The 15,000-nt window shown below is 26.9% G+C and overlaps 1 protein-coding gene across 13 annotated transcripts in view; it reads right to left on the minus strand.

The window, feature by feature from the left end:
* LOC124429034 (longitudinals lacking protein, isoforms F/I/K/T-like) overlaps positions 1 to 15,000 on the minus strand; it is a 284,869-nt gene that overhangs the window by 97,975 nt on the left and 171,894 nt on the right. The window contains exon 7 of one of the 13 annotated variants that reach the window (XM_046973792.1): positions 3,957 to 4,384. The exons of 10 other annotated variants lie outside the window; for them this stretch is intronic. In XM_046973792.1, coding sequence (XP_046829748.1) covers positions 3,972 to 4,384 — 413 coding nt within the window. In that variant the 3' untranslated portion in view covers positions 3,957 to 3,971. Of the gene's footprint in view, positions 1 to 3,956; positions 4,385 to 6,579; positions 7,011 to 11,688; positions 13,568 to 15,000 lie in introns of those variants that run through there. 2 more of the 13 variants (XM_046973801.1, XM_046973796.1) reach the window with 2 other exon arrangements.

A 15,000-nucleotide genomic window follows, 5' to 3' on the forward strand; every position in this document is an offset into this window, starting at 1 on the left:
CATATATATATATATATATATTTCTTTATCTATATTTTTTTTTTTGCTTTTATTAGGAACTATCAAACATTATGACGACACGTCACGTTCGTGTATTATCAACGCGAAAAAATTATATGTATATATATAGAGAACCAACTTCGAAAGGAGCTCTTTTGAAAACTCTTTCTACTTATTACGTACGATTTGGCAGGTTTGATTTGACGATGGGAACTTGAAAAGAAAAAAAGAACGAAAGAAAAAAGAAGAAGAAAGAAAGAAAGAAAGAAAGAAAGAAAGAAAGAAAGAAAGAAAGAGAAATAAAAAAAAAGAAAGAAAAGGAACTAAACGTGAGAGAATTAATGTTCGATCACTGAACTCCATTCAGTTGATATAATTTTATCACGTGGACTAGTGATAACGAGTGATAACGATTATCTCGAATTTGTTGACAAGTATCGAAAGCACGCATTGCAAAATTATATAGACTTTCATAATTACATTCATTCGTTATTATTATTTTTTTTTTTTTTTCTTTTTGATCAGATTGTTAAATTGCAAGAGCTTACGAATTCTTTTGTTTCTTTTTTTTTTTTTTCTTTTTTTTCTTTTTTTTTCCTTCATCTTCTTCACTTTAAAACCTATCAATTATCACTTAGGAACTTTTGCGCTTTTCGTTACGTTCATCAATGATAATAATTACTTTTATATGACAATTATTGTCGTAAAATATTTCAATAAATCATAATTATTATATCATAAATTTAACGTAGAATACTAGCAAGAATTATATCCATCACATTGATCATGTAAAACGTTAGAAAACAAATCATGATACTCCGTGATATCGATACTTACCAATGATACGTGTCAATCGAAAGTCGAGAAAAATAAAAAAAAAAAAAAATAAAAAAGGAATAAAACAAAAGAACAAAAAAAAAAAGAAAGAAAGAAAAAAAAAGAAAGAAAAAAAGAAAAAATAAAACAGAAAAGGAAAAGAAGAAAAAAAGAAAGGAACACGAGTGAAAATGTTCGAAGAACATGACGTTCGACACGAAATAATAATCGTCTTTCTCTCTCTCTCTCTCTCTCTCTCTCTCTCTCTCTCCTCGGCGCGCGCGCGCTTGTATATATGTGTTTTGTTGTGTATGTGTGTGTGCTCACGCGCGCGCGTTGTTTCTCTTTCTTTTCTTTTCTTCTTTTTTTCTTTTTTTTTTTTTTTTTTTTTTTTTTTTTTTTTTTTTTTTTAAGGCAAATTCACTTGGATCCTTCTTCGTTTGACATCGAATACGTTCGACATTATGATATCTCAGGTGTTCGGCGAGGTTCGCTTGAAATGTTGTTCGGCTTGATGGGCGTGCAGGATGAAGGCCTTGAACGCGGCGAACGGGCACAACGGACACTTGAACTGCGGCGGCTCGCATTTGTGTTTCAAATAGTTGCTCCACATCTTGTAGAATTTGCTGCACATCGTACAGGTGTAACCAAGAACCTGATCCCCCATGTACATCTTCCGGTAAGCTGGAACCAAAACAATTCAGATTAGTCGATAAACGATCATTTCTAAATTTAGGAACAGACATTTTTCTATTTTTGTTTGTTTGTTTGTTTGTTTGTTTGTTTGTTTGTTGTTTGTTTGTTTGTTTACTTGTTTGTTTGCTTTGTTCGTTCGATGATGAACACCTGTGAAACACACTCCTCTCAATTAGCTTTTTTGTTTTTTTTTTATTATTATTATTATTATTTTTTTTTTTTTTCGTTCTTATTTATTTATTTATTTACTGATTTTTCTTTCTTTTTTTTTTTTCACTCCTTCTCCACGAACGAATATTTAAATACTAAGGGATGAAAAGAAAAGCACGTGTCGTATAAATCAAGAGACCTTCTTCTGTTTATTATTTATTATTATTATTATTATTATTATTATTATTATTATTATTATTATTAATATTATTATTATTATTATCATTATCATTATCATTATCATTATTATTATTATTATTATTATTATTATTATTACTATATTCTTTTTTCCTTTTTTAATCTACGTTGCTATGGTATACTTTTTTTCGTTCTTTCTTTTTCTTCTTTCTTTTATTTATTTTGTTTTCTCTTCTTTGGAATGAATCCATTTTGATCTATTGTTCGCTGACTCTCGAACGAGTCCCTTTTTTTCTTCTCCTTTTACCTTTCTTTTTCTGTAAGAAATTATCTCGGTATTTTTAATCCTCAAAATAAAAAGGAAGATAGGATAAAGGATTATGAATGGGTGATCAAAATATATTCCTTGAAGTGCGCGACTTTGTTATCGTAAGTTGTGAAACTGAAATAAGAAAACATTATAATAAATATCGTCGTAGGATAGAAAATATTATTATAAAGTTTGATTATTTCGTCAAATCCCTCTGGAATATTAACAATTGTAATATTTATTTGTCGAACGTTCACACGGACCTTATTTGATCATACCAACGAAAACGATACTTTTACAGGAATGAAGAAGTATCGATATATGGGAGGGACAAAAAAAAAAAAAAAAAAAGAAAAGGAAGAAGAAATTTGCAAGTTTTCCAGAGTTGTGTCTGAGAAATAAAAAGAGGAAAAAAAAGAAAAAAAAAAAAAAAAGAAAAACAAAAAAAAAGGGAATATGTCACATATTTTGCAGAGGTATCATCTTGTCGAAATAAATCCAATATATTATTCTATTCTATTAGAATATTATTATCTACTTTTTTTTCTTTTTGATTTCTTCCTTCTTTCGCCATATGTCTTCTCGTTTATCTGAAAAAAAAAGAAAACGTTCGATTGGTCAGTACAAGGATTTAAAAAAAAAAAAAAGAAAAAAAAAGAAAAGAAGAAAAAAAGAAACAAGAAATAATTGATCATTTGATTGTTTTATCCTTTTCCCGGATGTTCAACAGATTGTCACGTTTGTTCTTTCTTCTTATCTAAAACAAATATTATAACAAGTATACATACATACATACATACATACATACATACATACATACATACATATAAATAATTATTTGTCTATATCAAATGAAAAATAATTTTGTATAAATATACGAAATATATATATATATATTATATCGAAAATTATTTTTCATTGGATAAGGTATAATAATAAATAAAAGTATATATAAATATGATGAGAAAAATTATTCATTACTTATTAATAATTATCTAATTAAATGCAACAATCGTTACACGTTATCACGTGAGATAAGATCTCAAAAAAAAAAAAAAAAAAAAAACGACACAATTTCTTTTATTCTTAAATACATATGTCGTATAAAATATTTTACAATAAATTATCGAGGTTTTTGTGCATGATCATACACAAATAAGATTTTTCATTGTATATCGAAGTAAGATGAAAAAAAAAAAAAAAAAAAAAAGCAAAGAAAAACAGTTTCTATATAACATTAAAAATCTAAATGTCTTAATTCAATTCTAAAAACGAGTGAACTTTCTTCTTTTTTTTTTTTTTTTTCTTTTACATTTTATTTTTATACTTAGACACTCTTTTCGAGTGATATAAGAATATAAATTATAATTACACATGTACATGGCTCATTACATTAGACAACATTTGTTCATCTTTTCAAGAATAATTTAATCCATATATTAAGTTTAATTCTATTTAATAATAAAACGATTCTTAATCACTTTGAATATACGTAATGATATAAAAGAAAAAGAAAAAATGAACGAGCGATATCACTTCGAAATAGATGGCACGAGAAATTATTTAAATAATTATCTTTCTACCTTTATCTTGGTCGTTCATAATTTGTAGTTAAAAAAGAATTTAAACCTTTGACTGCTATGGGCGCATATATGCGTCCAGCAAAGGTCTTGATCGTTTACTATTGTCTCATGTTTTGTATGTTTAATCCCAAGTGATCAGTCTTTAAAAAAAAAAAAAAAAAAAAAAAAAAAAGAAAAAAATGAAAAGAAAATAAGAGAAAGAAAAAAAAAGAATAATCCTAAATTTTTTCATTAGCATTATCGAAATTATTCCAATTAAATGGATCATCTTGTATTAAATTAATGTGACGCTTCTTCTTATGTTTTTCTATGGCCCATTTGTGAGGGGTCTTGTATGGGCATAGATCACATGCTAATTTTGGTTTGGCATTGATACATTCGAATTTTCTATGCCTCGATAATGATCTAGAAACTATATAAGATCTTCCACAATCATGACATATAAATCTTCTCTCTCGTAGATCATTCCTCCTCCTAATGAGACCGTGTTGTGGTAATTGTTGTTGTTGATATTGTTGATATTGTCGATCAGATTGATGATCGATGTTGTAATCTTGTTGATTGTCCATCAAATAAATCCCATTGCTCGTATTGTAACCATAAATGCTTTTGGCCAGCCACGACGACGATACTGAAACAGTAAAATCGAATTTTGTTAAAAAAATTTCTTTTCTCTTTTCTTCATTCTTTTACTTTTTCTTTTCTTTTCTTTTTTTTCCTTTTCTTTTTTCGATATCAAAGAAATATTTAAATAAGAAATGTGTGTATGTATATATGTATGTATAAATGTATATATATATATATATATATATATATATATATATATGTGTATGTATATATGAATGTATTTATGTACGTATTTATGTATATTTCAAAATACATAATACGTTTACTCTAATCGTTTGTCAATGTAGAGACTTATCGATATCTTGAGTAGTCCTCTCCTTCTTTCTTTCATTCGTTGAAATATCCTGAAACAAAACTTCAAATCACATGGCTTATACACACACATATACATATACACACACATACATATATACATATATATATATATATATATGTATGTATGTACGTATGTATATATTAATATTAATTAAGAAATTTATAAAGAATAGATTTTAAGGATAACAAATGATTACGTATATACATGGAAAGGAGAGAGATAAGGAAAGAGAGAGAAAGAAAGAAAGAGAGAGAGAGAGAGAGAGAGAGAGAAAGAGAGAAAGTAAGAAAGAAAGAGAAAGAGAGTGAAAAAGATGGCTTTCCTTAGACATTTCTTGACAAATGACTCGTGTTTATTAAAAAATGAATAAATCTAAATATGCTTGGCTTAATTAAAATAAACATTCAATTAAATCGAAATCCACTTCCGAATGTTGAAAATAATATTATAAAAAGATTTTTTCCTTTTCCATTGTTCAACTTATTGTAGTAACTTAATTAACTTTCATCGATATGTATAAACATACACAAAGATAAATATATATATATTTATCTTTGAAGAATATAATTTCGTTTAATTAACAAATTATCGATTATTAATAATTTTCTAATCGCACAATTATAACGAATGAAATATTAAAAATTTGTCAGAGAAAATCGAATTAATCGATTTGGCCAAGCTAGGAATGTTTTATGCGGAAGCTGTACGTGCAGGATGTTCTAATTAACTCGTACACTTCATCAATTCTACATTAATTATAATAAGATATAATTATGATAATGAATTGTATTCGTGATGTTAATTAACAGGAATAAATTAATTTCCAAGAGAAATGGAGAAAAGAAAAAAAAAAAAAAAAAGAAAAAAAATAAAGAAATAAAAAGAAGAGAAAAATTATTCTAAGCAATTAGAATAACGTTACATTACATCCTATACATTGCCATACGTATATTTTTAATTGATTAAAAATTACGCGTTTACTTATCAATAATTATCAGCATGCGATTACTATCCGTTATAATAATGATAATTAACACTTATTTCGTTTTATAGAAAAAATGGTGTCGTTCACCAGGTACAACGTTGAGAATGATAAACACGCAACATATATATACACCCATACACACACACACACACACACACACACACACACACATAGGAGGAAAAAGAAGTTAATATATCCTGATATTATATATCTAACTGAAGATATGCTGAAATTAGGTGTAATTCTTTTTTAATATTCGACACTAAAAGTATTTACAAGAGAATATATATGAATATACATATATATATATATATATATATATATATATATGTGTATATATTTTCCATTCATTTCGATTAAATAAAATATTATACATTTAATATTCGATTGGTCTTCGATAATTAGTTTATTTTCCTTACGTATTTTATCGCCTGAAATAAATGAGAAAAGAAAAAAAAAAGAAGAAGAAGAAGAAGAAGAAGAAGAAGAAGAATTAAAATAAAATTATTCGCGGATCATAGCCATAATAGATCATTATTAGATTGTTCGTTTTATCATGGAAGCTCTCGTCGAAAGTATGATCGAATTAATTTTCGAAAGGAGAAAGAATTAATAGAGGAGAAAAGAAAGAAACGAAAAAAAATGAGAGAAAAGAAAAAACAGAGAGAGAGAGAGAGAGAGAGAGAGAGAGAAAAAAAGAGAGTGAGAGAGAGAGAGAGAGAGAGAGAGAGAGATAAGTATTCGATTTTTCAAAAAAGATCTTGATTAAATTTCCGTTTCCTTCGCACGTTCCCTCCCCTTTCTCGTCTCTACAAGAAAAATAAAAACCAAAAAGAAAAGCAGAAGTAAGAAGTAGAAGAAGAGTAATGAAAGAGGAGAAATAAATAGAGAAAAAAAAAAAAAAAAGAAAAAGAGGAAGAAGAAGAAAAACGTTTCGTAAATCATAGCCGGTGCAGATTTACAATTTATGATTATGAAACGTATTCATGTGTCTTCTAACGCAAAATGTATAATTGCTCGAGAAATTGCATATCTCGCAACGAAACTTAGAAGTGCCGGTCTCGTGAACATTTCTAACGTGCCTTTCCATATTCGCTTTGTAATTGCTCGTATATTGACAATAACCACAAATGTAATGCGAATTACGAGGATTCTTCTTGCAGCTGACTTGCAGGTGTCTCCTTAATTGACCCCACAAAGGGAAGGTTTTATGGCAAAAGTTGCATGAGTGTTTGTATCTGCTTGGCTTGCCCACCGTGTCAGCTTCACATTTAGCCACGCTAATTTCGGGTTTGATGGCCTTCCAGTAACCACTTTCGATGCAGTTCTCTGAAACAGAACAACGAAAGGAACTATGAAGAGAAAGTTCGACGAATAGAGAGAGAATCGTTTTTCGAATACGGATCAAAATCGAATGATTTTCTTTTTGATTTCCCCCCCTCTCTCTCTCTCTCTCTCTTTTCTTTTTTTTCACACACACATATATATATATATATATATATATATATATATATATATATACATTTATATATAAGTTAAATGTAAATTACAGAAAGTCGATTTCAAAAAGGTCGAAGGTAATAGGGTAATTGGATAAAGGGATTATGTTTAACATAAGAGAGTTTAATCTAGAGAAAAAAAAAAAAAAAGAAATAGGAAATAGAAAAAAGAACAAGAAATAAGAGCGAATATGTAACAAGGAAAAAAAAAAAAAAATAAAAAAAAAAGAAATAAAATATAAGAAGAAAGGAAATAAAATAAAATAGATATAAAAAGAAAAAGAAAATTGTGCGTGCTAAAATATTCTTTTATATAGGTTCCTACGTTTTTTTATATAATTATTTACGCAGATATGTTTCATAATCATAAGTCATGATCATAATCAAATCGTGTTTTAATCCTTTCTCGTAGATTGTTATAACCGAAATAATAATAATAATAATAACAATAATAATAATAATAATAATAATAATAATAATAATAATAATAATAATAATTTCGAACAATTAACAAAGCCTAATCCCTAATAAGGGTATATCTGTATAGGTCATACTATTTGCGAGTATGTTATATCTATAATACAATATAATTAACTAGTAATTATAATAGTTATATAAATTTTCTTTCTTTTTGTTTTTTTTTCGTTTTTTTTTTTTTTCACTTCTTTTCTTTCTTTCTATCGTTATATCAGTCCATTTATCTATCCATCTTTTCCATCTTTTATTCATTTCACTTTTTATCTGTCCTTTTTTTTCCATTATTTGTCATTAATTTTCGTGGACAAAAAAAAAAAAAAAAAAAAAAAAAAAAAGAGAGAACAATAATAATAATAATAATAATAATGTGATAAATTAAATTTGCGATCTAGAATGGACGTGTCTCATGTGCCTCAATAATATGTCCTTTCTGCTTGTCCTGTATCCGCAAACGTTGCAATAGAACATCGGTGGTGTACCGCATCCTGTACTTAAGTGACGTTGAAGACTAGCCTTCCTCGTGTATCCTTTTGCACATTTTGGACATACGAACGTCGACTTTCCAGAATGTTCCGATGTACCAAACGAATCTTCCATTTTCTGCATTGACGCGGCTCCTAAAAAAAGTTAGATGTTATAGTATTAGTATTACGATTTTATTATATTATTATACTGTTCGAACTCGATTTACGAAAAAAAAAGAAAAAAAAAAAGAAAAAGAAAAAAAGAAGAAAAAAAAAACAACGAACTCGAAATTAGCAAATTTTCGATTTATTCAATGGATCGCGTATTAATTTAAACAATTTCACAAATACATTTATAACAGTATGATCGATCGATAACGAGGTATTCTCGTTAGGGATACGATTACCTTGATCAAAATAATATCTTTTTTTTTTTTTTTTATTCGTTTAGGTGCTATTTTTTTTTTTTTTTTTTTTTTTTTTTTTAATTATTATTTCTTATTTTTATCTTCTTCTTCCTCTTCCTTCTCTCTTTTTCTTTTCTTTTTTTTTTTGTTTTTTTTTTTTTTTCTTTCTTCTCCTTCATCTCTATCTCCATCCTGCCATTTCTTTTTTTTTTTTTTTCCTCCTCTCGTTGATTTGATAAACGTAAAATACAACGAGGTAATTGTTATTGTTAAACCGATAATGAAAATAATGTGAAACTATTAACGTTATCAATTATTATCATTGAATCTTAAACGATAGTTCTAAACATTTAAAATTCCACTCAAAAGAATGTAGGAATAGAATATTTGATATTTTTTTTATTTTAATTTACAGAAAAAATACAACAACAACAATAACAACAATAACAATAATAAGAAGAACAACGAACGGAAATTCTCTATCAAGTATTAATGCACGATCGAAGGTATTATACGTATATTTAAAAAAAAAACGAAAAAAAAAAAAAAGAAAAGAAAAGAAAAAAGAAAAAATAAATAAATAAAAACAGAAGAAAAGAAAAGAGGACACAAAGAAGAAAAAAAAGAGAAAAAGAAAATACAGAGAAAAAAAAGATCTATATATACAAGAAAAATCTTATTGGCTAATTCGTTTCTAATACGACGAAGAGGAAGTTTACAGATTCAAATCTAATCAAAGTGCATATATATATATATATATATGTATATCACTCTTGAAGACATTTAATTCTTCAAACTAAAGAAAAATTTGTTTGCTCTTCGTAAATTCGATAAAAGAAAGGAGTCTTAATGTGGGAGGGGGGGGATGGGTGGCGGCGGGAAGAGCGGGTGTTGGGGGAGAGGGGACGTAAAAAGAAAAAAAGAAAAGAAAAAAATTAAGAAAAATTCTTTCTTCATTCTTTTTTTTTTCTTTTCCTTTTTGTTTGTTTTTTTTTTCTCTCTCTCTCTCTCTCTTTACTTCTTTCTTTGAAAAGCACGTCAGGATAAAAAAAAAAATTTCTGTTCGTTCGTTTCTATCCTTTTTCCTTTCTTTGCTTGATCGAGTCAACATATTGTATCGGTCGACACATAGGCCGTGTGCTCGCGTACTATATGATATTTTAATAAGGTCGAGATCCTTGCTCTGTGCGAACAATAAGGACAAGGAAATAGCGGTTCCACCTGACAGAAGAAGTTCATATGCTTTCTCAAACTCCTCCAGTCGCTATAACGTTTCGAACACTTCAGACAGAGAAGTTTATCCTTGCATTTTCTCCAAACGTCCGCCGGTAAGAGGTCGCAATAGAGGCCAGCCATGACTGAAACATTATTAGCAATGCTGTATAATCACACGTTTATTATTATGCGTTTATTGGACGTTTTAATTTTAACGTTTTATCATCTTTCATCTTTATCCTCAAATATCTTTTCAAATCGTTCTAATCTCTTTTGCACGTTCAAAAATAATCTTTTACGCTTCGACGTAAACGAAAAGATCTTTTTTTCTTATGGTTTTTACCTTTTTAATTGCAATTTCTTTTTCATTCTAACTCTCTCTCTCTCTCTCTCTCTCTCTCTCTCTTTTTTTCCCCCTTTCCTAAATTTCTTTTTTCCTTTTTTTTCTTTTTTATTTATTTATTTATTTATTTATTTATCCCTTTGATTTCTTTTTCTCGTTAAAAAAAGAAAAATAAAAAAAATAAAAAAAATAAAAAAATAAAAAATACCTCACCATATCTTCTCCACCATCATTTTGCCGAGAATGTTTACACAAGTGATATACGTATATTAAATATATAATCATTTTTTAATATGCAAATTTATTCTCAAGTAGAAATAATTGTTTAACATACATATTATTCATTACCATCATATGAACGAAAGATCAGAGAAGGATAATCTTATTTTCTTTCGTTTTTTTTTTTTTCGTTCGTTTCGTTTGTTCGTTTTTCTTTTTTTTTCTATTTTTTTTCTTTTTTTTTTTTTTTGGAAGGGGAGGGCTTCTTCTTTGGATTTTATTTTTCGTTTCTTTTCATTTTTTCTTTTTTTTTTTTTTTTTTAATTTATTTATTTTTCTTTATTTCATTTATTCTCCGTACTTATGTGCAATATATTTTATTTAATATGTTCCATATAGTATTATTACTACAGAAAATAACAAAACATTTACAATCTATATAATGTATTATCAACGAAGAAAGAGAAAGAGAGACAAAACTAAGAATGTTTAGACTCTCCATCATTTTCTTTGTCTTTTTTCGATCAATAAAAATCAAAAACAAAAATTTTTAAAAGTCAATGATATATTTAATAACTAATATACTTATACGACTAAAAAACATTTAGATATACATACATATATAAATATATACATACATACATACATATGTATGTATTTATATATTTATGTATATACGTATATATACATATATTATTGATGCTATGTATGGACGCAAGAAAAAGGCACACGTGTATATAGCTTGTTAAAGAAATAGAGAATATGAAAACGCGATCGCAACGATCAATGTGCGATTTACAATAATTGGTGTATTTATGTGTATATATATATATATATATATATATATATATATATATATATATACTTATGTATATATGCATGTACAACATTGAATTAAATCTAAAAATCTAAATTCAATCTTAATTTTCAATCCTTATCAAAAATTAGTGTTGATTCATGACGATTCTATATGATCGAATTGATAAAAAACAAAAAAAGAAATAGCAAAGTTAAAGAGATAGAGATAGATAGATAGAGAGAGAGAGAGAGAGAGAGAGAGAGAGAGAGAGAGAAAAGTGAAAATATAAACAATATTTTTCTCCTTCGTAAATATTTCGATGTTTTCGATATTCTTTTTCTCATTTTTTTTCTTTTTCTTTTTCTTTAATATTTCGATTCAATTTTTCTTCTCTCTCACACAAATATGCTTTATCTCTTTTTATTCTTAACAACGATCACAATACACGAATCTAAAGTGACGCGTTTCTAATGTACTGTTTTTTCTTTTGATTTCTTTCTTTTTTTTTTTTTTTGTTTATCTTTGAAGTCTTTTTCCTTTTATTTTTTTTTCTAATATATATATTCTTTTTTTTTTTTCTTTTCTTTTTTTTTTTTTTTTTTTTTTTTTTTTAATAAGACAACGTAATGAAGGAGAAACGACGATGGACGGTGATGATCACAGCCAAAATTATAATCGATGATAATATCACTAAGAATCCGATTTAATTTTAATAGACAATTTTCGTAGATGCATATAAAGTTACTTTTTTCTTTTTCTTCCTTTCCTTTTCTTTTCTGTTTTATTCTTTTGCTTTTCTTTCTTCTTTCGTTCTTATCCCTTAAAACAATTATCTAATTATCATAATCGTTTTGTGTATAAAATTTTAGGAAATATATATCCAGTGCCGAGGATATACGCAGAATGACAATTTATCTTAATGTCTAATTTATAAAAAACAATATATATATATATATATATATATATATATATATAATCATTATTAGCGATGACTATAATCGTATTAAAACAATACACATTTATGATATTGATATATTCGCAGAATTAATTCATTTATATGAATGGATAGCCTCAAGTAAAAATTTCTAATACCTAAAATTAATTATAAATTAATTAAATGGATCAATTTAAAAAACTTTCTAATCCGCCACAGGACAGATATCTACGACTCTTAGCGATTTAAAATAAATCTTTTTTTATTCATTTTCCCTATCTATCTCTCTCTCTCTCTCTCTCTCTCTCTCTCTCTCTCTCTCTCTCTATCTATCTATTATTTTCTTAATTAAAACTTAAAAAGAAAAGATGAAATATTTTCTATTAATCCTTAAATTTAACATCACCGTCATAATAAACAATTACAAATTTCGATAAAATAACGCTTAATAATAATAATATATCGATAATATTCGTTTCATTTATAATATTATATCGCATAATATTGGATATGAGGCACGTGATATAATCACACTTTTGAAAAACACTCCTTCTTCTCGATTATTTTTTTTTCTCTTCTTCTTCTTCTTATTTTTCTTCTTTTTTTTTTTTCTTTTCTTTTTTGTTTTCTTTTTCTTTTCATTCCTCGCGACTCGACATAAAATTGACATTAATAAATTAACGATTATATATATCACAAATTTTCACAACCCTGGATTTTGACGACCATCCTCTCTCCCTCTCCCTCTCTCTATCACTCTTTCTCCCTCTCTCTCTCTCTCTCTCTCTCTCTCTCTATTGTTTTCTTAATTTGAAAAAGAAAAACAAATTAAAAAGAATTTCTACTTATATTTAACACGATTTGTTCTGATGAATAAACATATTTCTTTCATAATTAATAACCTTCCTAAAAGTTTATTAATTATCAAAGCTAATTAATAATCTGTGATAATTAATAACCCGCGCTAATCTTAGATTAAAATCTATATATTCCCTTCCTGCCTATCCCTCGCCATTCTTTTTCCTTCCTTAAACATATATCTAAAAAAAAAAAGAGTGTTAATAAAATTATTTTGTATCTTTTATTCTCCTCTCTCTTGTTCTTTTTTTTTTGTTTTTTTTTTGTTTTTTTTTCCTTTTAAAAGGAACAATGTCTTATTTTTTTTTTCATTTTCGTTAAATCGTACGCGTTAACAAGAGAATCAATCGAGCTGTTACCACTTAAGAATTTCTCATATTGATCCTTGTGAAATTTTCGCAAGTGTCTAATACGACTCGAATTTTGAGTAAATCTTTTCAAACAGAAGCAACACCAGAATCTTCGTTCGACGCCGCACTCGTTCACAATGTGACGTTTTAGATTGCCCTTGTTCGGATATGATCTTCCACAATTACATTTAAATTGGCCATTGGTGTTCCTTATTTTACCGCATACTGTTTTCTGATGACGTTTCATAGAATAGGTACAAGCGAATCCCTTGTTACATTTTGAACACATATAAGGCTTGTCGGTTTTGCGTTTGCCGTAATCTGAAATAAAAGATCAAACGGAGATATAAATTTTGGACTTTCTATTTTTCTTTTTATTTTTGTTTGTTTGTTTGTTTGTTTGTTTTTTTTCTTTTTTTTTTTTAATTTCCTTTTCTTTTTTCGTCATATTCGAAAGTTAGAGATTGAGAAGAAAAAAAAAAAAAGAAACAAAGAAGACAAAGAAGACAGATATATACATTTGCATATACAATGTGAGAAGATAAAAAAAGAAAAGAGAGAGAGAGAGGGAAGGAGAGAGAGAGAGGGAGAGAGAGAGTGAGAGAGAGAAAGATTGTATTAAAAGAAGAAGGAAAAAAAAAGAAAAAAAACACAAATGGACCTCAAATTTCGAGAAAGAGATAGAGAGAGAGAGAGAGAGAGAGAGAGAGAAAAAAAAAAGGACAATTTCTTTTTATATAATATATACGTACTACTTGTTAAATGCAGGATCGATCTTCCACGACGTTATAATTTTGTCGTATTATTATTTACATGGGTAAATATTTAAAAAAAAAAAGGAGTAAACCGTGAAAATAAATAAATAAATAAATATATATATATATATATATATATATATATATATATATTTAAAAAGAATATATATATACCTGTATAAAAATATAAAATAATAAAAATATAAATGAAAATAAAAGAAGAAGATTCGTCGAAAATAAATCGATTATTACTATAAAATGAGTAGTTTCTTCTTGGTGAAAATAAAAGTTGAAACGAAAGAAAAGAAATTAACATTGGATAGATGACATTTCGTAAATTAACATTATCTTTATTCTTTCATTTCTGATTTCGTTTAAATTCTTTAGATTGAACACTGTTTTAACACTCATAGACTCTAACATTTTAAGATATTACGAATCGTACTATTTATGTTTAATTCTTATTATTATTTTTATTCTCCTTGACAAATTTCAAATAGAAAAAATAATAATAATCGTTCATAATCACTCGATCAAATAAATCTTCGAGAAGATGAATCATAATGTCCCCAATGATCGATGTATCATCCTCTTGATAAGATTCTTCAATGGTGATCACTAAAACTAAAATTTATTTATCTTCTTCGTAATGTAATGGCACTGCACAGATATCTTCAATGTATATATATATATATATATCTTCGATTATAAACTCTTCAAAATTTAATGTCTCTTCGAAAGATGATTCATTTGATGACTGATGATCCATTCCACTTTTTTCTTTTTTTTTTTTTTTCTTTTTTTTTTTTCTTTCTTTTTTCTTCAACAAGAACATACTATCTCACACGTAATACGTTCCTCAGGTATTATCAAATCACAATAACAAATTTCTAATTATTAATCATATTTTATCACATACACGATGTACTTTCAATGTTAATTCCAACGAGGAATAAGGGATATGGAGAAATTCAGAAATTTTTTTACGACCAGCCTTTG

The sequence above is a fragment of the Vespa crabro genome, chromosome 14, assembly GCF_910589235.1.
Source record: "Vespa crabro chromosome 14, iyVesCrab1.2, whole genome shotgun sequence".
Taxonomy (NCBI): Eukaryota; Metazoa; Arthropoda; class Insecta; order Hymenoptera; family Vespidae; genus Vespa; species Vespa crabro.